Source organism: Caretta caretta, chromosome 23 (genome assembly GCF_965140235.1).
Source record: "Caretta caretta isolate rCarCar2 chromosome 23, rCarCar1.hap1, whole genome shotgun sequence".
Classification (NCBI taxonomy): Eukaryota; Metazoa; Chordata; order Testudines; family Cheloniidae; genus Caretta; species Caretta caretta.
This window is the reverse complement of record NC_134228.1, coordinates 10,398,938-10,420,968: the sequence shown is the minus strand read 5'-3', so window position 1 is coordinate 10,420,968 and position 22,031 is coordinate 10,398,938. Positions and strand designations below refer to the sequence as shown.

The window sequence follows — 22,031 nt, the reverse complement described above, 5'->3', positions numbered from 1 at the left end:
AGTTTGTGTACACTAGCCCTCAGAAGAACAACATTTTTTTCCTCAGTTTCAACTAAGGAATCAGATGACATGTCTAGACAGGCAGATCAATGCAGGTGGAAGCACATGCAGCAAAGGAGGAGCCCCTGTGCCATCCACCTCTGCTGCCACTTCCTCCTGGCCCACTCTCTGTCCGTCCCTTCCCTACTTTAATCTAGCTGTTTCACAAACATTTTTTGTCCATTCATGTAATTTTGTTTTCTGAATTGCTCATCTGGAAACTTGAACTCACTTATCTACGTGTTGATGGATCTAGGTGTTATTGAAGAGATACAAAAGCAAATACACAAAACCAAAGGCTGAGAGTAGCAAATGAGTTACGATGGAATTGTAGTTTTCTCTTAGTGTGTGAAGTTAAAATTCAGAATAAAGAGATATACAAGATACACTGGTTCTTGAGGGGCCAGGAAGGAGTGGGCTTCAGAACAGGGTTGGAACAGGTATAGGATTCTGTAACCCTAGTGTAATATATTGGCGTACAGCAGGTTACGGTCATTTAACTGCAGATAGAGTCCTGTGGCAATTCCACATATTTTCTTTCTTTTTCTGCCATCTTATTAACATAACCTATTTATCTATAAGCAGAAGGTGGCAATTGAACCCCCTTCTTCCTACACAAAATGAGTCCTTCATGTGCCTTTTTGCTGAACTATGCCAGGGTTAGTATGGCAGCCATCTGTTAATGACAGAGAACAGCGATATGTGTCCATCTTTTCACACTAAAGCTTATTTTTGGTTTATTTTTTTCTTTTAAAGTTTGTAAAGTGTGATGGGTTATTCAGGGTGAGAGACACTATGTAAAGGGGCAGTGATTGGGGATTTGGCTGGAGCTCAGTCTTTCTCTTTGTAGAGCACATTCTGCTCAGTGTAAATATTCTGGGCAAATTCTGCCATCCATGCAGAACTATTAGCTTCACTGAGGTTGTAAAGGTATAAATGAGAGCAATACTTGAACCTTCATCTTTGTTCAGGCAGAACAATTTCCCATTGTTTCCACTGGGATTTATCTTAAATCATATTAACCAAAACATTCACTCTTCGCTTTGAGATGAAACAGTGAACAAATATGTAGATGCCCCTGAGATCTTTTCACACTGTACCCTCTCTGAGCATCTCTCGGCATTGTCAGACATGCATCCATTGTGATAATGCTGCCTTTTTTACAGGGGTAGGGAATGAAACTTCTTTACAAGTGCATCTGCAGAAAGTTTGCAAATATGAATGTAAATGGAAAGGGTGGTATCCAAAGCCCATTGTCTTCTGGAGAAATCACAAAGGACAAAGCATAAACTCATTGGCTGAGACAACAGAAGTGCAGGATGAGCAGAATCTTTTCACAGTAGCAAGCGCCATTGCTGTGTCATGTGATACTCCCAAGGTTACCTGTGACATCGTCAACACAGAATCAGAGATGATTCAACAATCAACTGCTCAAGACTTTGGTATGTAACTTTGTATGTTATTATTATTATTCCAGAAAACTTGCCCTCTTCTGAGCAAGTGTTACTGCTTTTTTTATTTGGTCTATGGGGCATCATCCTGCCTACTAACAAACACAAATCTTTACATTCTGAATCTTAACTCATATCTATCCCCAAATAATTCATCTGTAACAAGTTAGGACTGTCAAGGTTCCTCCCCCACTCTGAACTCTAGGGTACAGATGTGGGGACCTGCATGAAAAACTTCCTAAGCTTATCTTTACCAGCTTAGGTCAAAACTTCCCCAAGGTACAAAATATTCCACCCGTTGTCCTTGGACTGGCCGCTACCACCACCAAACTAATACTGGTTACTGGGGAAGAGCTGTTTGGACGCGTCCTTCCCCCCAAAATACTTCCCAAAACCTTGCACCCCATTTCCTGGACAAGGTTTGGTAAAAAGCCTCACCAATTTGCCTAGGTGACTACAGACCCAGACCCTTGGATCTTAAGAACAATGAACAATCCTCCCAACACTTGCACCCCCCCTTTCCTGGGAAATGTTGGCTAAAAAGCCTCACCAATTTGCATAGGTGACCACAGACCCAAATCCTTGGATCTGAGAACAATGAAAAAGCATTCAGTTTTTTACAAGAAGACTTTTAATAAAAAATAGAAGTAAATAGAAATAAAGAAATCCCCCCTGTAAAATCAGGATGGTAGATATCTTACAGGGTAATTAGATTCAAAAACATAGAGAACCCCTCTAGGCAAAACCTTAAGTTACAAAAAAGATACACAGACAGAAATAGTTATTCTATTCAGCACAATTCTTTTCTCAGCCATTTAAATAAATCATAATCTAACACATACCTAGCTAGATTACTTACTAAAAGTTCTAAGACTCCATTCCTGGTCTATCCCCAGCAAAGACCCAGCATACAGACAGACACAGACCCTTTATTTCTCTCCCTCCTCCCAGCTTTTGAAAATATCTTGTCTCCTCATTGGTCATTTTGGTCAGGTGCCAGCGAGGTTACCTTTAGCTTCTTAACCCTTTACAGGTGAGAGGAGCTTTCCCCTGGCCAGGAGGGATTTCAAAGGGGTTTACCCTTCCCTTTATATTTATGACAGGACTCTATTCTTCAAGATGCTGACCACATGTCTGTGACCTGCTCAGCACCCTCATCTCCCATCGTATCATCTTGCAGTGTTAGTTTTGATTGTGGCTGAGAATGGATTAAAGGGGCAAATGGATGCTCTTCAAATCTATGGGAGTCTAACAGATGAAGGGCTTGCAGAATGATCACACCACAGCATGCAGTGTTTCTGATGTAGAACTGCATCTGCACTCCTCTCAGATGTGACTGCATGTCTATGATGGGTGAGGCATTTCTACTTCGAGAGGGATTTGTTCAATCTCATTCAAAGTGTTGCAGCTTTTGCCAGTCAGGATAGAATTTGGCCTTTCCTCTGTTATGGGGTCACTCAGGATGAGAGATTGCTTAGTGGGTGCACACCAAGGAGGGGTAGCTACCTGCCAACAGTTTCATCAATGGTCTAGGAAAGGAGCTACTGGAATAGTAAATAGTACATATATGTATACAGTCGGATCAGAGAGCGACTACAACTACTCTTCCCATCACCTGTGTATTTCTTTCTCTCAAAAACACATACACTCTCACACACACTGCCCTCAAAACCTAGAGCTTATCACAAACACCAATTGCTTAAACATTTTGGGATGAATTTCAGCCATATTTATGTACCCAGATAAGTGACCTCATTTTCGGAGTTGTTGCGCCCACGCATATGCCATGGAAGTCTATGGGAGCAGCGTGTGAACAGCACTCAAGAATATCTGCTTTTATTTTGCAAAAAGAAAAGGAGTACTGGTGGCACCTAAGAGACTAACAAATTTATTTGAGCATAAGGTTTTGTGAGCTACAGCTCACAATGAAGTGAGCTGTAGCTCACGAAACCTTATGCTCAAATAAATTTGTTAGTCTCTAAGGTGCCACCAGTACTCTTTTTCTTTTTGCAAATACAGACTAACACGGCTGCTACTCTGAAACCTTTTATTTTGGAGTCTCTCTTTAGGTCCCAACTTTGAATATTTTGGTCAAATGCTGCAAATCACTCATATTGTACTAGGGCTGGTCAAAATTTTTTCCATCAAAACTATTTTTGGTAGAAAATTGGGGTTTTGACCAAATTAATTTTTGTGTCGAAAGTGTCTGCTTCCCTCTATCTTTTTCGATGTTTTATTAGACACCCCAAACCTAATTTTTTTCAGGCAAAACTGCTGATTTTTTTAACAAAATTGGGAATTCAGAATGTTCACAAATGCATTGTATTTATGTGGTATTGTTTATGTTATGTGACTAGATTATTCACGAGACAAGGTGGGTGAGGTAATATCTTCTATAATATCCTCTATCTACCCAATTACCTCCTTTAGTGCAAGTCTCCTTACAAGTTTTGATGGACATGCCTGGGTTCATCTGGATCCCACCTCCAGCTCAGCAGTGTGTAACTTCTTTGTTTTCTTCCTGTATGAATTTATTTGGTCCCCCTCACACATTCCTGCATTCCTGGCAAGGTCACCAGGGCAGCTTAGAAAGAACATTCTAACCACAGAGTAACTCCCACTTACATGCCAGATAGTTGGAGTCTCCCAAGAAATAACACAAACGAACACAACATATTCAACAAAGTAATTATATTAAACAGGAAGTAAATATAACATAACTGTGTAAAACCCTACTCTCCAGGTCACCGGTGCCCATACTGATAATATCCATGAATTTCCCCAAACAGACATCATTTTTTTATCCCCATACTGATAATACCCATAAAAATTAGAGTCCTGTTAGTATGTGTACTTTGTAAGGACATTTGATGACCTGTGACAACGATATCTTCTGTGCAGCAGCAGTTAGCAATTTGGCTAAATGGGCTCAGTGCAGCCCAAACGACTCACATGTGGGATAAGGCGGTAAGTTCCTCCACATGTTTAATAGGCAGCAGGTAGTGAAATCTCCAAACCCTTACCTGCTGGCTTGAGGACACAGTTCAGGGAGTTGGGGGTCTCTCAAACAATCTCCCTGACTATCTAACTAAAGGATGGCGCACTCACAACTCCATGAATGATCCTCAGGTTCAGAGATGGATCTGGCCTCCTCAGTCACAGCAGAGGGGCTGATGATCGCTGCTGGCAGGAGTTGGGCTACTTCTGGTCCCAGGATTTCCCCTCACCACAAAGGGGTGCAAGGCTCAAGGTGCAGATTACAACAGCTCTACTAAAATCCTCACTTAAGTCTCCCACCCTAGTGCTCAGACACACTCACAGCAGGAGGCAGCCCTGAACCAACAGCCAGAGCAGAGATGCCATGTGGTGACTGCTTTTCCCAGGCTGAGTTAGCTGAAAGGCTAACTCAGCCTGGCTGGGTGGTAAGTTTTCCCAACAGAATGCTACAGACCTGGAGTCACCTTGAAGAGGGAAAGGACCAAGCTGTGGGATTTTGCTGCCAGGTGCCCAGATGCCAGTTCTCAGGGGGCTCTGCATGCAGGCCTGGGACTCACCAGCCCCCACAGCCAGTCCCACCCTTTCTGTGGCTGACCCCAGACTCCTCAAAAATGGCTCCTCCCCTCTCCAGGGCTCCCAGGGGAGGGCATCTCACTTCCTATGTGTAAGGTTAGTTTTTTTTTCCTGGGCTTTCACTTGTCAGTCATTTGACTCTTCCCCCTCCTTTCTCTCAGACACTGCCACTCCTCTGAGCAGGCAGAGCTGCTACTCTCCCCACACTGACTAGGCTCCTGATGCTCTAAATAGTGTCTCTCTCTTAGCTGCCAACAGGCTCTGAATCTGCCCTTGGCCCCCCTTCCTCTCAGGGACAGTGCCTCTCCCTGAATTACTAGCACACAGAGCCCCAGGAACCTAGGTAAGCGCCTTGGCGGTTACACTTTTATTGTACCATCTTCTCTTGGTGAGAGTTTTCGAGCTCCATAGAGCTCTTCCTCAGACCTGTCTCTCTCACCAAGAAGTCAGTCCAGTAAAAGATATTACTCACCCACCTTGTCTCTCTAATATCCTGGGACCGACACAGCTACAACACTGCATAGATGATTTTTGTAAAGTGATCAGCACAGGGCATATTTTCAATATAAGTGGTTCTGTAATTCCAAACACACTTTATAATAAATATAAGAGCATTCAGCTTTAAAATTTGTTTTTCCTGAGTATTCATACTAACTTGAAAGTTCTCAGAAAGGAAACATGAGAGAGTTGAGACCATGGCCAAATCCAAATTAGTCTTTAAATTTGAACAAATACATGTGAAATATTCTTCACAATTCACTCATCTTTAGTGATAGCCCATCGTAATACCAAAGATAAATAGGCTTGGTAGAATTAGATTTTTTATTGTTTTACAATTTTGATGTATAATATCAATGTTTATTTTTAAGCAATTTTTATTTTTATCATTTAAATTTTCATAGTTATGCAAAATTATGGATTTTAAGGGGTTTTTGGATGTTTACCTACTTAAATTTTCACATTTAGGGAAAATTATGGTGGGTTCAGAGAGGGGGTGTCAGACAATAATTATTTAATGACAGTAGATGTTGAAATTCAAAAAAGATAGAGCTTTATAACCATTAAAATACAAATTGTGAACATTGTATGTCAAAATATACCAAGTAAAATATCCTTATTCAGACTCTAATAAATTCTCAAGCAACATTTTTCTTACTTTGTCTATTTACACATTTTTATTATTATTGGTAGAAATGTTTTCCCTCAGTTTGTTTGTGGACGATGAAACCGAAGTTTACTGACATTTGTCAGTAAAAATTGAATCCTTCCAAACCTAAAGACTAGCTACATGGCTACAGACATTTGGAAGAGACACTCTCCATCATGAGAGTCAGGTCTCACACAGAACCAGAAGAACGATAAATATTCTAGATGAGGGCCAGTTCACTATGAAGTGAATTGGAGGTTATTAGAATACATAAGATTGGGAATGCAGTTCTGTGTGAAGAAAAAAAAAAACGTTCTGGGACTGGCTGTTTAGCTCATTTATAAGCTTAATGTAAATGTTCACAGCGTAGTCTGATAGAGCAATTAGCAACACAAAAGTAAGTACATGTATTTTGGATTTTGTTATAATTCCCTGGGACACTGAAGGCAGGCCTCTATTATTCCATATGAAATATATTCTCTCTCATTCTCTATCAAGGTATAAAGACAACCATACTTTAGAGAATGAGAAAAAAGTCCATCATTGTTTAGGTCCAAAACTGTAACACCTAGAAATACCTCCCATGTTTGAGGCTACATTGTGGTGATTGTAACATGTTCTATCTTTCAGTAGGTTTCTTAATTTGTTTCTTGCTGTTTCTTGCTGTGACTGTCGAACATTTTTTTGGAAAATGCAAAAGTAAGTTAACTTACTTTTTTGTTTGTTTAATTTGCATGAAGTGTACATTTTTAACAGTGACGGTGATTAACCATTGGAACAATTTAGCAAGGGTTGCGGTGGAGTCTCCATCCCTGACAATTTCTAAATCAAGATTGGATGCCTTTCTAAAAACTCTGCTCTAGGAATTATTTTGGGGCAGTTCTCTGGCTTGCGTTCTACAGGTGATCAGACTACATTATTAGAATGGTCTCTTTTGGCATTGGGATCAATGGAAAAACTGTCATATTGCAAGTGAATGAGGTTAATTTTCCTTGAAAGAAACAAGGAGAAGCTGACTGAAAGCAGCAGAGAGAACACAATGCTGGTCAAATTTACTGATAGCAAAACTACTGGATCCAAATATTTGTCCACATGAACCTCACTGAAGGTGACTAATTTATGATGTTCATGATGTTTAAAATACAATTAGTGAATTTTAACACGAACGAAGTACATTGATCAATTTTAATCTTTTACAGGCCAGTTCCAGAATGTGATTGGTGAGTTTGGCCTCATTTCTAAGGAGTTGCACTCAGATTTTGTTTGCATTTTCTATTTGGTTCATTGAAAAAATGTATTTACTATCATTTAAATTCTCCACACTAGTCGCTCAATAATCCACTTTGCAGGAGGAACTCAAAAACAAACAAACAATCAAAACCCCAAAACCTTTCACTGTAGGGCTCAGATTTTGCAAATGCTCAATTGGGTGAAAGCTCATTTTACCCACCTGAATAGTCCATTGGATTAAGTTTACCAAATGCTGGTTTTATTTAGTCTTTATTGGCACAATATTCTTTTTCTTAAACATGAAGAACATAAGAATGGCCACACTGCCTCAGACCAATGATCCATCTAACCCACTATCCTGTCTTCTGATAGTGGCTGGTGCCAAAGAGAATGAACAGTACAGGGCAATTTATCAGCATTACCTGTTGTCCAGTCCCAGCTTCTGGTAGTCAGAGGCTTAGGGACACCCAGAGCACAGGCTTGTGTCCCTGACCATGTTGGCCAATAGCCATTGATGGACCTATCCTCCATGAATGTATCTAATTTTTTTAAAACTTATTTATACTTTTGGCCATCACAACATCCCCTAGCAATGAGTTCCATGGGTTGACTGTGTGTTGTGTGAAAAGTACTTCCTTTTGTTTGTTTTAAACCACCTGCTGCCTATTAATTTTATCAGGTAATCCCTAGTTCTTGTGCTATGCAAAGGGATAAATAATATTTGCCTTTTCTCTTTCTCCATACCATTCATGATTTCTTAGATCTCTGTCATATTCCCCCTTTGTCATCTCTTTTCCAAGCTGAACAGTCCTAGTCTTCTAAATCTCTTCTTGTATGGGAGCTGTTTCATACCCTTAATCATTTTTATTGTCCTTCTCTGTACTTTTACCAATGTTAACATATATATTTTTTTAGATGGGGTGACCAGAACTGCACACAGTATTCAAGGTGTGGGCATACCATGGATCTATATAGTGTCATTATGTTATTTTCAGTCTTATTATCTATCTCTTTCTTAACAGTTCCTAACATTCTGTTAGCTTTTTTGACTGCTGATGCACATTGAGCAGATGTTTTCCGAGAACTATCTATGCTTTTGAGAATTTTATCTGAGTTACATCTGAATAAGACTTATGGGTTTGGCCAAATGTGAATTGAGGGTGCTCAGTACCTCACAGAAGCAGGCGGTGACACACAGAGCTATCAACATAAGCTGCCTACCTAATCTAACTCTCTTTTTTGCAAAAATATTTTTCTCACATCTTTTTCTCCTCCTCCCTTCTTTCTCTGTGTTGTGGCTGGGAAAACTACATTTGCTCTGGAACCAGTGAGATCTGAGGCCTTCTTGCCTGCTTTAGAGGCAGCTACTTGGTCTTTTTACAGCTGCTGCTCTCACAAGTTCAACATGTGTGGTTGACCATTTCATTGTTCATGTGGGAGTCCTCAAGAGAGATCTTGCTGTAAGGTTGACAAGTGTGTTCTGTCTCATCTTGTGCACATATCAAAAACTTCCTCAAAGATGAGTCTTGATCTGGAATTTGACAGGATTTTATGGGGTGCCAATGTGAAGTACCAGGGTCATGAGCTCTCAGTGACCAGCTTTGTTTCAGGATCACACCTACAGAACACTTGTGTACAGAAGAAGGCAAAAATATGTATTTATTCAACTCTGTCTTTCCATTGCAGACCAAGTGCAAAGGGAAAGAGGTACGTTAGTATTGATTTATGTAGCCTTCTAAGCAGGCCAATGTTAAATGGTACATCTGATGGAACTGTGTGTACTTTACATTTATTGACAAGAGCACAACTCTCTCTCAGTGTAGTCCACTGTACTTCACTGGTGAAATTCATCCCTACTGTAATTCCAGTCAAGTCAGTACAGTTAGAAAAAGGAAGGACTAGGTTGCAGCATTTTTTCAAAGTATTTGGGATATTCCTATTGGAACAAATGTAATGTCATTAATTCCCAGAAAGAGGATAACTATGAAGGTTGGATTTCACCTAACCTTTGCATAGTGCTAGATATGCCAGCAGATCGAGGGATGTGATTATTCCCCTCTATTTGACATTGGTGAGGCCTCATCTGGAGTTCTGTGTCCAGTTTTGGGCCCCACACTACAAGAAGGATGTGGAAAAATTGGAAAACGTCCAGCGGAGGGCAACAAAAATGATTAGGAGGTTGGAACACTTGACTTATGAGGAGAAGCTGAGGGAACTGGGATTGTTTAGTCTGCGGAAGAGAAGAATGAGGGGGAATTTGATAACTGCTTTCAACTACCTGAAAGGGGGTTCCAAAGAGGATGGATCTAGACTGTTCTCAGTGGTACCAGATGACAGAACAAGGAGTAATGGTCTCAAGTTGCAATGGGGGAAGTTTAGGTTGGATATTAGGAAAAACGTTTTCACTAGGAGGGTGGTGAAACACTGGAATGCGTTACCTAGGGAGGTGGTGGAATCTCCTTCCTTAGAAGTTTATAAGGTCAGGCTTGACAAAGCCCTGTCTGGGATGATTTAGTTGGGGATTGGTCCTGCTTTGAGCAGGGGGTTGGACTAGATGACCTCCTGAGGTCCCTTCCAACCCTGATATTCTATGATTCTATGATATGATAGGAGCCAGATTTCAAATACAGCATGAATTTGGATGAAGATATTATGAAAACAGTGATCCTACACTGTGAAGAATAGATAATTTTGCTTGATGGTACAAGAGATAGTGAGAGAGTGAAATAGTGGCTATATATGTATAACATAAAACAAGTATTAAAGATTAAATACTCCGTCATATGTGGCTCATTAAATAAGGCTGATTCATGTCATTCATTAAGTTAAGAATTCAATCAGCCAATTGTAATGTTAAACCAAATTTCCAATGACAAAACGCACATTTTGAACTGATTTAATCTGTTGCAGAGCAATCCCGCAATGACTATGGTAAGTTTGCAATGATTCTAAGCAGTTGATCTCAGATATTTTTCTCTCTCAGAAATGTATATCCTATTTTACTGAGCTGTCTAATTGATCTAGCTGCCTAGACCCCCTGGGATGTCACCTGGTGTACAGGGATGCCACTGAGTCAGACTATTCTGCCAGCCTGGGCCCCCTTTTACCTGGTCTTGCTGGGCTAGCTTTTCCAGCGAAACACACAGGCAGGGCCACACACAGCTGCACAGAGGGACAGAGAGCCACGCTGGGAAGGCTCAGTTTAAGGGGCTTTGCCACAGCCAGATGTCCACCCCCTTTGGAGTACAAACCCAAAATTATATGAAATTCGCCTCCTCCCTCAATGTGGAGGAGGGTATGCACAACTTCTTGCCCCCCCCAGTTAAAAATCACACAAACTGGGTTATATTGTAAACCAGAAATAAATTTATTAACTATAACAGGTGTATTTTAAGTCGTTAAGGAGGTAGCAGACAGAACAAGGCAGATTACTAAGAAAATAAAACAGAGCATGCAAACTAAGCTTAATACACTAAAGAAACTGGTTGTATGTAAGCTCTCACCCTAAATGTGATTCTAATAATCTTATTCACAGGCCAGATGCCCTTCCAGCCTGGGTCCAGTTCTTTCCCCCAGTTCATAGAATCATAGAATATCAGGGTTGGAAGGGACCTCAGGAGGTCATCTAGTCCAAACCCCTGCTCAAAGCAGGACCAATCCCCAATTTTTGCCCCAGATCCCTAAATGGCCCCCTCAAGGATTGAACTCACAACCCTGGGTTTAGCAGGCCAATGCTCAAACCACTGAGCTATCCCTCCCCCCGACGTTAGTTGTTTCCAGCAGTCATCTTGGATGGGGTAGGAGGGGAGAACTGATGACCTGGATTACCTCACTTCCCACCCTTAAATAGTATTTGCATAAGGTGGGAGTCCTTTGTTTCCTAGTTTGACACACACACACCAGCTTCTCCTGGAAAAGTACAGAATTCAAGATGGGTTCCAGCACCAGGTGACATGGTCACATGCCTCTGTTGGGCCCCTGTGGCTATTCTTCACAGGCTGACCCACAAGTTCACAGGAAGACTAAGCTCTTTTACAGTCCATTGTCTCTTGCTGGTTGGCCATCAGCACTGTCCAGCTTTTTCATTATTGTACCTGAAGTATTAGCAGGGGGTGTCATCCAAAGTAGCATAGTTGAAATATAGACACAGAGTCAGTATTCCTAATTTCAGATACAGAAATGATACAGGCATACAAATAGGATAATCATATTCAGTACATTATAACTTTTCCAATGATACCTTACAAGAGTTATCTTGCATAAAGCATATCTTAATTATGTCATATTCCTACCACAAGCATATTTTCATAAAGAATATGGAGTATAACTATGCTTCCAGAGTAATTCAGATTTATAAGAATCCTTCTCATTGTGCCTGTATCATCCTGAACTCATACTCCAGCTTCAGAAGACTTAAAAATTATCTCCAGTCATCAGTGGGACAGACACAACTGAATAATGTAACTGTCCTAATGTTCATCAAGACAATACCAGGGAACTAGATGTAAATAAGATTGACAGTTTCATCCAGAAAGCTACAGTGAGACATAATGTCTTTAAATTGGGACATTAGTTAAGACAGCTTGTAGGTGATTGCAATGGTTTTAATATAATGTAATTCATGATAATGTAATTATGTAGTTCATAACAATTTAATCATTACTAAAATAGTAAAGATAGCAATGATAGACACATTCAATAATTAGAACAGGTAAGAAGTATATAAATATGCTGAAAATAGCCTCCCCCCAAAACTGGCAGAGTATACCACCACCCTGCTCAGCACACACACCACTTCGATAGCACCCACCGGCCCAAAAAAAAAAGTCAGTGCCTATAGAACAGGAGAAAAACTCTTCCATTATTCACATCTGTGTCATTCCTTTTCAGACCGACTACGGATGGAAATGGGTAAGTTTGACTTGATTTATGTAGGTTTCCACTCAGGTAGAAAGGGATGGAACATATAATGGAATTACAGGTGCTTCATATTTGCTGATCAAAGCAGTGCTCCCTTTCAGAGCAATCCACTGCACAGCGGTGGCCAAGTCCATCTCTGCTGTAGCTTCAGTAATGTCAGTGTAGTTACACCAGGGAAAAATAAGCCCCAAGGTTTTTTCTGCAATCTTGTTATAATCGCAGCTAACAAACCCCTATCCCAACTCACTCCCTCCTCCCATTTAAATCATTTTTTTACTAAAGAAAATTGTGTACTTTCTTTTTAGATCAACTGCAGAGGGAATGGGGTAAGTTTACATTGATTTCTGTAAGCTTCTACTCAAGCTACCAAGACAAGGAAAAGTTATTGAAGCTGTATTGGTCCCAGAACATTAGAGCAACAAGGTGGGTAAAGTAAAGTCTCTCATTGCACCAACTTCTGTTGGTGAAAGAGACAAGCTTTCAAGCTTACAGAGAGCTCTTTTTTTTCAGATCTGGGAACAGCTCTGCAGAACCCCTCTGTGTGAGCTTGAAAGTTTGTCTTTCAACAACAGAATTTGGTCCAATAAAAGATATTACCTCACCCACCTTTTCTCTCAAAAAAGCAAGAATATATTTGTAAAAATGTGTTTATTTTATCTCAGCTAAACAATGTGCCCATGTGCAAGCTGTGAGCACCCTGCAAATTATTTCAAAATACAAAATCAGATAAAAATTTCACTCCTTCTGTCTGATAACATCTCAACATATTGGTGAGTTCTGAAGCATGCTCTGAAAGTTTGGCAATCCATGCTATTTCAGACCTAGGTCAGGAGGGTATTCCAAAGCCCCAGGAACTTTATATTAAGGAGATCTAGCCTCAGCTTCTTTGCTGATTGCAGCTGTGGCATGACATGAAGGAACTGTATGTGATATATATTTATTATCTAGAGTGTTGCTCCATATCAGTGGAGTCTACTACACAGCAGTTGCCAAATTCATCCCTGTTGTGAAGTCGGTGCGATTATAGCAAGGATGAAATAGATGACAGTTTTTGCAAGAGGGCTAATCCATAGAGTGGATTTCTGCTAATCTTTGCATAATGTGCTAAACTTTGATCGTATGAGAAGCAAATATTAAATACAGGTGGGAGAGGTAATTAATGCAGTGACCATGGTATATTGTGAAAAAAAAATTACATTTTCTTGGAAGACATGAGAAAGAACCAGTGATGGGAACAGCAGGATGGTGGTAAAATATATACATAGTACAAGATATTTGTCCCTATGTGGGTCATTGAATAAGGTTGATTGGTGCTATTCACAAAGTTAAAAATTCAGTCAGCTAAATGTATTGTTAACCAAACGTTCAAGAATAAAAAAAAATAATAATAATCTAATTTAATCTGTTGCAGTCCAATTCCGTAATGATTGTGATAAGTTTGCATTGATTTGTAAGTAGCGATATTCAGATTTTTTTCTGCTTTGCAATGTATATCCTATATTTCTAAACTTTCTACTTATTGACTTACTTATTCTGTCTCATTTACCTCAAAATGTCCAGCAGTTTCGCTTCTAGAGTGTCTGATCACCTTACAAATCACCACTCTGATAAAGTGTCTCATATTGTCTATATGCCTCCCAGAAGCTAGCAAGCAATAATTATTAAACATTTTTTTGCAAATTTCCTACTTCTCTCTTTGTTTTCCTTTTTGCAGCTGTGGGAAAGCCAGGCTAAATGAATGGGTTGTCCACTTGCTCTGCATTTTGAAAACTGTGACATGATTATCACAGTTCAGGGCAACTCTCCCTGTGTTACCCCTCTGTGGTCTCTTGAGGGCTCATCAGCCATCACCCCTCTAGGGCAGAGATCTGTGTCTCTCTCCCTCCTGACTGGGGTTTGTCCAGGCTGCACAGTTCCCTGCCTACAATGTGATATCCCCAGCAAGTCAGACTGCCTAAACTGGCCTGCATCTGTACTTTACTTTCTCTTCAAAGGCTATGTGCAGCTGGAATTGCCAGCAGGCACCAGTTACTGCATAGCTTTTTATTTGTAAACACATTTCTTTGGAAAGTGAAAGCATTACAGAGAAAACACTGCAGTAAGATATCCCAAAGATATTTTAGGAATTTGCCATATCTGTCACAGTAATATTCATGGGCGACTGGTATGAGTAGAGGATGCAGGGGGAGCTAATTCCTTATCCATCAGCATCCTGAACCATTACGCTTTTCCTGCACCTTTTTATAGCTCCCACCTAACAGCCACCTTTGCCAAGCCATACTATGTAGAAAACATTTGTTTACAGGATAGAACAAAAACTCTGCTGTTACTCAAATGTGTGTCATTCCTTTACAGCCCAACTACGGGGGGAAATGGGTAAGTTTGGTGTGTTCGGGGTGTGATATCACCTGTTTTCTTTTATCTGTGGGATGCAACCTTAAACAGCTTAAGTTAGTTAACATAATAAAATTGTTTATTTGTTTTACATTTTTTCTTGTTTTCAGTAACCCAAATTTAATACACAGATTAAATTAGTTTGTTTACAATGTAGTAGGGACCAAGTCTTTTATAACACAAGCTATACCTTTGCAATCAATTCTGTGAGCAGGGCCTGCCTCTTGCTCACAACTTAACTTTGCTTTATAGCAGCAAGATTTTAACTACTTTAGCCCAGGCCTCAGGCCTCATACCAGGCCTTTGATACCTGGGCTTATGGTTGATACATGGGCTTATGTTTCAGGCCCTCTTCCTACTACACCTTCCATTGATGTAGAGATGGAGCTCATGATGGACTTACATTTGCTTTATATTTGCTGACTGGAGTGCCCCTCCCTCACAGAACAGTCTGCTGCACAGCCTTAGCCAGATGTATCCCTGCTGAAAATGCAGAGCTTCTAGTGCAGTCTCACAGTAATTTAAGCCTAGGGTGACCAGGTGTCCGGTTTTCGACTGGAACGCCTGTTTGAAAAGGGACTCTGGCGGCTCCGGTCAGCACCGCCGACCAGGCCATTAAAAGTCCAGGCAGTCTAAGGCAGGCTAATCCCTATCTGTCCTGGCACTGCGCTGCACCCCAGAAGTCCGGCTTTTAGGCTGGGGTGGCCAAAGGGCTTCATGTGCTGCCCCCTCCCCGAGCACTGGCTCCACACTCCCATTAGCCAGGAACCGCAGCCAATGGGAGAAGGGAGGGTGGTGCCTGTGGGCGAGAGCAACGCGTGGAGCCTCTGCCCCCACACCCCAGCACCCGAACGTGCTGGCAACTTCCGGGGCACATCGCGGTACCAGGACAGGTAGGGACTAGCCTGCCTTAGACCGGGTGTGCTGCTGACTGGGAGCTACACGAGGTAATCCTGTGCCCCAATGCCGAGACCCAACCCTCTGCCCTAGCTCTGAGCCCCCCACCAAACCCGGAGTCCCCTCCCACACCCCAACCCCCTGCATCAACCTGCACCCCTCTCCCACATTCTGAATCCCTTGGCCCCACCCCCCAGCCTGGAGCCCCCTCCTGCACCCCAAACTTCTCATCCCCAGCCCCACTCCAGAACCCACATCCCCAGCCATAGCCCTCACCCCCTCCTGCACCCCAACTCCCTGCCCCAGCCCAGAGCCCCTTCCCGCACCCTGAACCCCTCATTTCTGGCTTCACCCCAGAACCCACACCACCAGTTAGAGACCTCACACCCTCCCTCACCCCAACCCCCTTCCCCAGCAGAGTGAAAGTGAGTGGGGGTGGGGGAGAGTGAGCCACACAGGAAGGGGTAATGTAGAGAGCGGGGACAGGGCCTCGGGAAGGAGCGGGGCTCAGGTGTTCGGTTTTGTGCAATTAGAAAATTGGCAACCCTATTTAAGCCCTAATAATGAATTAGGCCTTTCTAAAAAATAAAGAAAAAAATTTGCTGTCTTTTTATAACTCTCACCTAACAGACATCTACCCCCTCTCAACCTCTATAAAAGAATTTTTTTGAAGAAGAGGGAAATTATTTTCTTACTCAAATAGTTGTCATTCTTTTGCAGACCAACAACAGAGAGAAATGAATAAGTTTTAATTGATTTATATAGCCTGCTACTCAAGCAAAAGAAAAAAAAAGAGAGGCTATATGGTGGAATTGTGGATGCTGTGTATTTGTTGTTTAGAAATCGGTTCTCTCTGAAAACATTCCACTGCATAGATATGGCTAAATTCATCCCATCTGAAACTACAGTGATGTCAATGTAGTTACACTTGGGTAAATTAGCCCCTAGGATTTTTGTAAAACTCCAACCTATTTTTTCCTCCATTTGTATTCAGATGTTTACAGCGCGCGGGGGGGGGGGGGCAGGGGGGGAGGGAGTGTAATTATTTCATTAGTCATATGCGCAATATTGCCCACAGCCTCCTATCCACCCGCAGATTTGAGAAGGAATCTTTAGGAGCAGCATGTATTTGAATGTCCAGCAGCAGTAAATTCTCCAGAAGGACCTAGAGGTTGATAGTCAAATTCAGTACAGTACTTCTGTCCATGAATCCTCCTTCATTCTTAATTATCAGGAGGGGGTAAATAAAGCAATTTAAAAGATGCTTGAAGAAAAGGGCAAAAATCACATACTTACTCAAGTTTCAGAGTAGCAGCCGTGTTAGTCTGTATCCACAAAAATAAAAGGAGTACTTGTGGCACCTTAGAGACTAACAAATTTGTTAGTCTGTAAGGTGCCACAAGTACTCCTTTTCTTTTTATAATTACTCAAATGTGTGTCATTCTTTTACAGATGAGCTTCAGAGACAAAGGGGTAAGTTAGCACCGAGTTGTGCAGCTTTCTACTCTTGAGGGGAGAGAGGATATTGGCTAGAAATAACTATATTATTGTTGAAGGAACCAAGGGCAGCAGTGTTGAACGGGAGGGAGATTTGAGAAGTTTATTGCAGCTGGTACTTGGGTTACATTGATCATTATTCATCGGGGGATTGTTGGGAGTGGCTGTTATTTGTGCTGGGTTGGGAGTGTTAGATTGTCACAGGAAGCTACAGTTTGTTACCATTTTTGGCACATCTGCTGGGAAATCTATGAGCTTCTCCTGGGGAATGTCCTCTCAAGGGTGATGGGTTTCCCAGCTCACAGAGGAGATAAATTGTGCTGCCTGAAAACCTAAAAATTGAAGCCAAAGCAGGCTCTATCCATGGATACTGGACCATCCACAGAGAGATTCTTCTCCTTCAAGTGTCCTCTGCATACTCTCACTCATGGGAACACTCCAGATCAGTGCAGCCCTGAACAGTTGAGTTCTAGCCAATCATAACCACTGAAGTGCTCATGCACTTCCCTCACCTCTCCCCTCAGTAAACTTGGAGCATTCCAGGGCCAGGGTACAAAAGGGGCAGTGAGCTCCTTCTCACTGTGACCAGATGAATAGTTTTATGTGGAGCTTGCATCCGTGATTAGTGGGTAGTGTTAAAACATAGGTTATCAAATATTTAGGAATTAGTTAACATTTAGTGATAGGAGATTAGATAGTTACTTGAACGGAAATGAAGAAGAAACCCAGTTTCAAAAGGTGTGTATCTTGTCTAGTGGTGTTCCCAGCATCAGATACATGTTTAGGTGAAGGACACTCACCCTCTAAGTGTTCAGTTTGCTTTACATTTACCAAGAGAGCAAAGAAAGAAAGACAGAATAGGCTTCAGGCACTTATGTTCTAAAACCATCTGGAACTGGGACAGCACAAGGTTCCAAGAAAGCTCACAGACTAGCAGTGACTCCCGATGAATCTACAGGGAGGAAAAGTAAACCATCTTTCTGAACCCATAATACTAAAGGATCCAGAGGTCAAGATCAGAAAAAGAATTTGTCTGAGGTGTCAGTCTCTAGGACTAGAGGCAATCCTGTTAATAACAACTGGAAGGGCAAGGCAGGCATGAGGATTCAGCCTGAAGTGGCATTGGCTTCTCTGACAAAAGCCAATCCACAGGGGCAAGACTCTTCTGAATCAGATATGTTTAAGGAGTTGAGCAGTGATGTATTTCCTCCTGGGAAGGTGAGGAGACATTTCTGCTCAGATCCAATACTCTCCGATATGGATGAGTTGGTCAAAAAAGGAGGAATAAGGAATCAGCAAAGCCAGGGAATACTATGTTGCTAGAGACTGATAGTGGTGTTGTACTGCAGCAGACAGTAGTTGAGACACAGGTGCATAGTTAGGATCCATCCCCAACTCCATTAAAAATTGTATCAGTTATACAAATGAAAAGAAGGATGTGGTGAAAAAGGCTCAAACATGTGTTTCCACAGGAAGGGGAGGTCATGTAGAGGAATTTAAATTTTCTTCTCTCCTTCGATCACTTAAACCACCTTCTGGTTTCCCAGAGAAATCCCCCCAGCCCCAATTTCTCTTGTTCAGCCAAAGGTATTGCTATCTCTGGTTCCATCTGAACCAAGAATATTCTCACATCAGAGAAGGAAAATGAATCGTGGACTGGATCCATAGAGGGAGGGAAAGAGAGAAAGAGAGATAGTATTATGGACACATACACCTATATATCTCAGATCCATCCGGGCATATATATATTTCACTGGATCCAGATGTGGGCTTCGGGCCTAACTGGCAATTACTACCTTGGATCCGAATGTCACAATGGCCTTCTCCAGTAATTTACCAAGAATTCCCTATGTATGGGAATAGGTTTTCTGCAGTTAGAAATGAGCACGTCCCAGATCTAAATGATATGGATCAGATAGAATACATAAGCCCTGCTAAATCTCCTACAACAGGGAGAGATTTTTTATCAGAAGAAGAGGAATCAACGGAAGTGCAGAAGTCAGATCCAGAATCTGGAGAAATGACATCCCCAGATGAGAATGTAGGGGACAAGTCAGTCTTGTCACCTTCAGAAGATGTGGTGGCATCCCATGAGTTAGTGGATCATATGGAAAAGACATTGGATATTCCTTAGTTTCAACTGATGCATCTTCTCATCCTGTATTTGATATACTGGGAGCAGCTGCTAGACAAAGAATTACACTTCCCTTATTGGAAGGATTGTGCACCTTTTGATCTCTGTAAATCTCCCTTTACAACCAATGAACTGGGAGATGGGATCCCTCATTTTCTCAACTTTTATTGAAGAAGGCTGAAAAACTGTACTAGTTTCCTCAGAAAGTTTGGTGATGTTCCACACCCACCTATATCCCAATCCATTGGTTGCAAAGGTGGCTTTTCAGAGGTCAAGAGGTGCTCAATCACACTCTGCTCCCTCTGATAAGGAAGGGAAAAGTGTAGATGTCATTGGTAGGAAGACCCTTTGTCATAAATATAAAGGGAAGGGTAAACCCCTTTGAAATCCCTCCTGGCAGGGGGAAAGCTCCTCTCACCTGTAAAGGGTTAAGAAGCTAAAGGTAACCTCGCTGGCACCTGACCAAAATGACCAATGAGGAGACAAGATACTTTCAAAAGCTGGGAGGAGGGAGAGAAACAAAGTGTCTGTGTGTCTGTCTATAGTCGGTCTATATGCTGGTTTCTGCCGGGGATAGACCAGGAATGGAGTCTTAGAACTTTTAGTAAGTAATCTAGCTAGGTATGTGTTAGATTATGATTTCTTTAAATGGCTGAGAAAAGAATTGTGCTGAATAGAATAACTATTTCTGTCTGTGTATCTTTTTTGTAACTTAAGGTTTTGCCTAGAGGGGTTCTCTATGTTTTTGAATCTAATTACCCTGTAAGATATCTACCATCCTGATTTTACAGGGGGGATTTCTTCATTTCTATTTACTTCTATTTTTATTAAAAGTCTTCTTGTAAGAAACTGAATGCTTTTTCATTGTTCTCAGATCCAAGGATTTGGGTCTGTGGTCACCTATGCAAATTGGTGAGGCTTTTTAGCCAACATTTCCCAGGAAAGGGGGGGTGCAAGTGTTGGGAGGATTGTTCATTGTTCTTAAGATCCAAGGGTCTGGGTCTGTAGTCACCTAGGCAAATTGGTGAGGCTTTTTACCAAACCTTGTCCAGGAAGTGGGGTGCAAGGTTTTGGGAAGTATTTTGGGGGGAAGGACGCGTCCAAACAGCTCTTCCCCAGTAACCAGTATTAGTTTGGTGGTGGTAGTGGCCAGTCCAAGGACAACGGGTGGAATATTTTGTACCTTGGGGAAGTTTTGACCTAAGCTGGAAAAGATAAGCTTAGGAGGTTTTTCATGCAGGTCCCCACATCTGTACCCTAGAGTTCAGAGTGGGGGAGGAACCTTGACATCCTTTCTTCTACCATTTTAGCAATGCAAATTTCAAATTATGAAGCTGACATAGCAGGTTATCAGAACCAGCTATGGGGGGAAAAGCTATCTTTTATCAAAGTTTTACCTGAGGAAGATCAGAGATCAGCAATTGCTCTACTTACAGGAGGACAGAATGTCACTAAACATCAATTCAGAGCAGCATTTCACTGTTCAGATGCTTCTGTTAGGGCAATAGCTTCATCCATCTCTTTCAGAAGGCATGCATATCTTATGTCAGTAAGCCTGTCTCTCAACACTAAGATGAAGACTGAAACCTTCCCTTTGAAGGGGAAAGTCTGTTAAGTGTACAGAAAAATGAAAAATGTGGGAGCTACAGGTGGGTCTCTGGGTTTCTTTACTATGCTAAGAGATTGTGTACAGATCCAGTGTTTATATATTAAAGATAGTATTTTCAGCTTCATTGATTCCTTACCAGTGTCAGAGGAGGAATTATTATCCTCAGCCTCAATTTCATGCCTCTCCACATCAAGAGCAGAGGAATAAGTCTCATAAGCTTGATAACAAAGAGGGGAAGCTTATGATAGAATCATAGAATATCAGCATTGGAAGGGACCTCAGGAAGTCATCTAGTCCAACCCCCTGCTCAGAGCAGGACCAATCCCCAATTAAATCATCCCAGCCAGGGCTTTGTCAAGCCTGATCTTAAAAAACTCTAAGGAAGGAGATTCTACCACCTCCCTAGGTAACGCATTCCAGTGCTTCACCACTCTCCTAGTGAAAAAGTATTTTCCTAATATCCAACCTAAACCTCCCCCACTGCAACTTGAGACCATTACTCCTTGTTCTATCATCTGGTACCACTGAGAACAGTTGAGATCCATCCTCTTTGGAATCCCCTTTCAGGTAGTTGAAAGCAACTGTCAAGTCCCCCCTCATTCTTCTCTTCTGCAGGCTAAACAATCCCAGTTCCCTCAGCCTCTCCTCATAAGTCATGTGTTCCAGTCCCCTAATAATAGCCCAACTTGATTATGTAAAGAGTTGTCACTTTGGATGGGCTAGCACCAGCAGGAGAGTGAATTTGTGTGGGGGGGGTGGAGGGTGAGAAAACCTGGATTTGTGCTGGAAATGGCCCACCTGATGATCACTTTAGATAAGCTATTACCAGCAGGACAGTGGGGTGGGAGGAGGTATTGTTTCATATTCTCTGTGTACATATAAAGTCTGCTGCAGTTTCCACGGTATGCATCTGATGAAGTGAGCTGTAGCTCACAAAAGCTCATGCTCAAATAAATTGGTTAGTCTCTAAGGTGCCACAAGTACTCCTTTTCTTTTTGCGAATACAGACTAACACGGCTGTTACTCTGAAACCTAATAATTTTTGTTGCCCTCCGCTGGACTCTTTCCAATTTTTCCACATCCTTCTTGTAGTGTGGGGCCCAAAACTGGACACAGTACTCCAGATGAGTTCTCACCAATGCC

General features: G+C 41.7%; 1 protein-coding gene across 1 annotated transcript in view; it reads left to right on the top strand.

Moving 5' to 3' along the window:
• Positions 1–19,279, top strand: part of LOC125629377 (butyrophilin-like protein 2) — a 28,173-nt gene extending 8,894 nt beyond the window's left edge. The window contains exons 5-9 of the mRNA XM_075122305.1: positions 1,206–1,481; positions 12,328–12,348; positions 12,663–12,683; positions 17,101–17,121; positions 19,098–19,279. Coding sequence (XP_074978406.1) covers positions 1,206–1,481; positions 12,328–12,348; positions 12,663–12,683; positions 17,101–17,121; positions 19,098–19,279 — 521 coding nt within the window. The remainder of the gene's footprint in view (positions 1–1,205; positions 1,482–12,327; positions 12,349–12,662; positions 12,684–17,100; positions 17,122–19,097) is intronic.
• Positions 19,280–22,031: the final 2,752 nt, after the last annotated feature.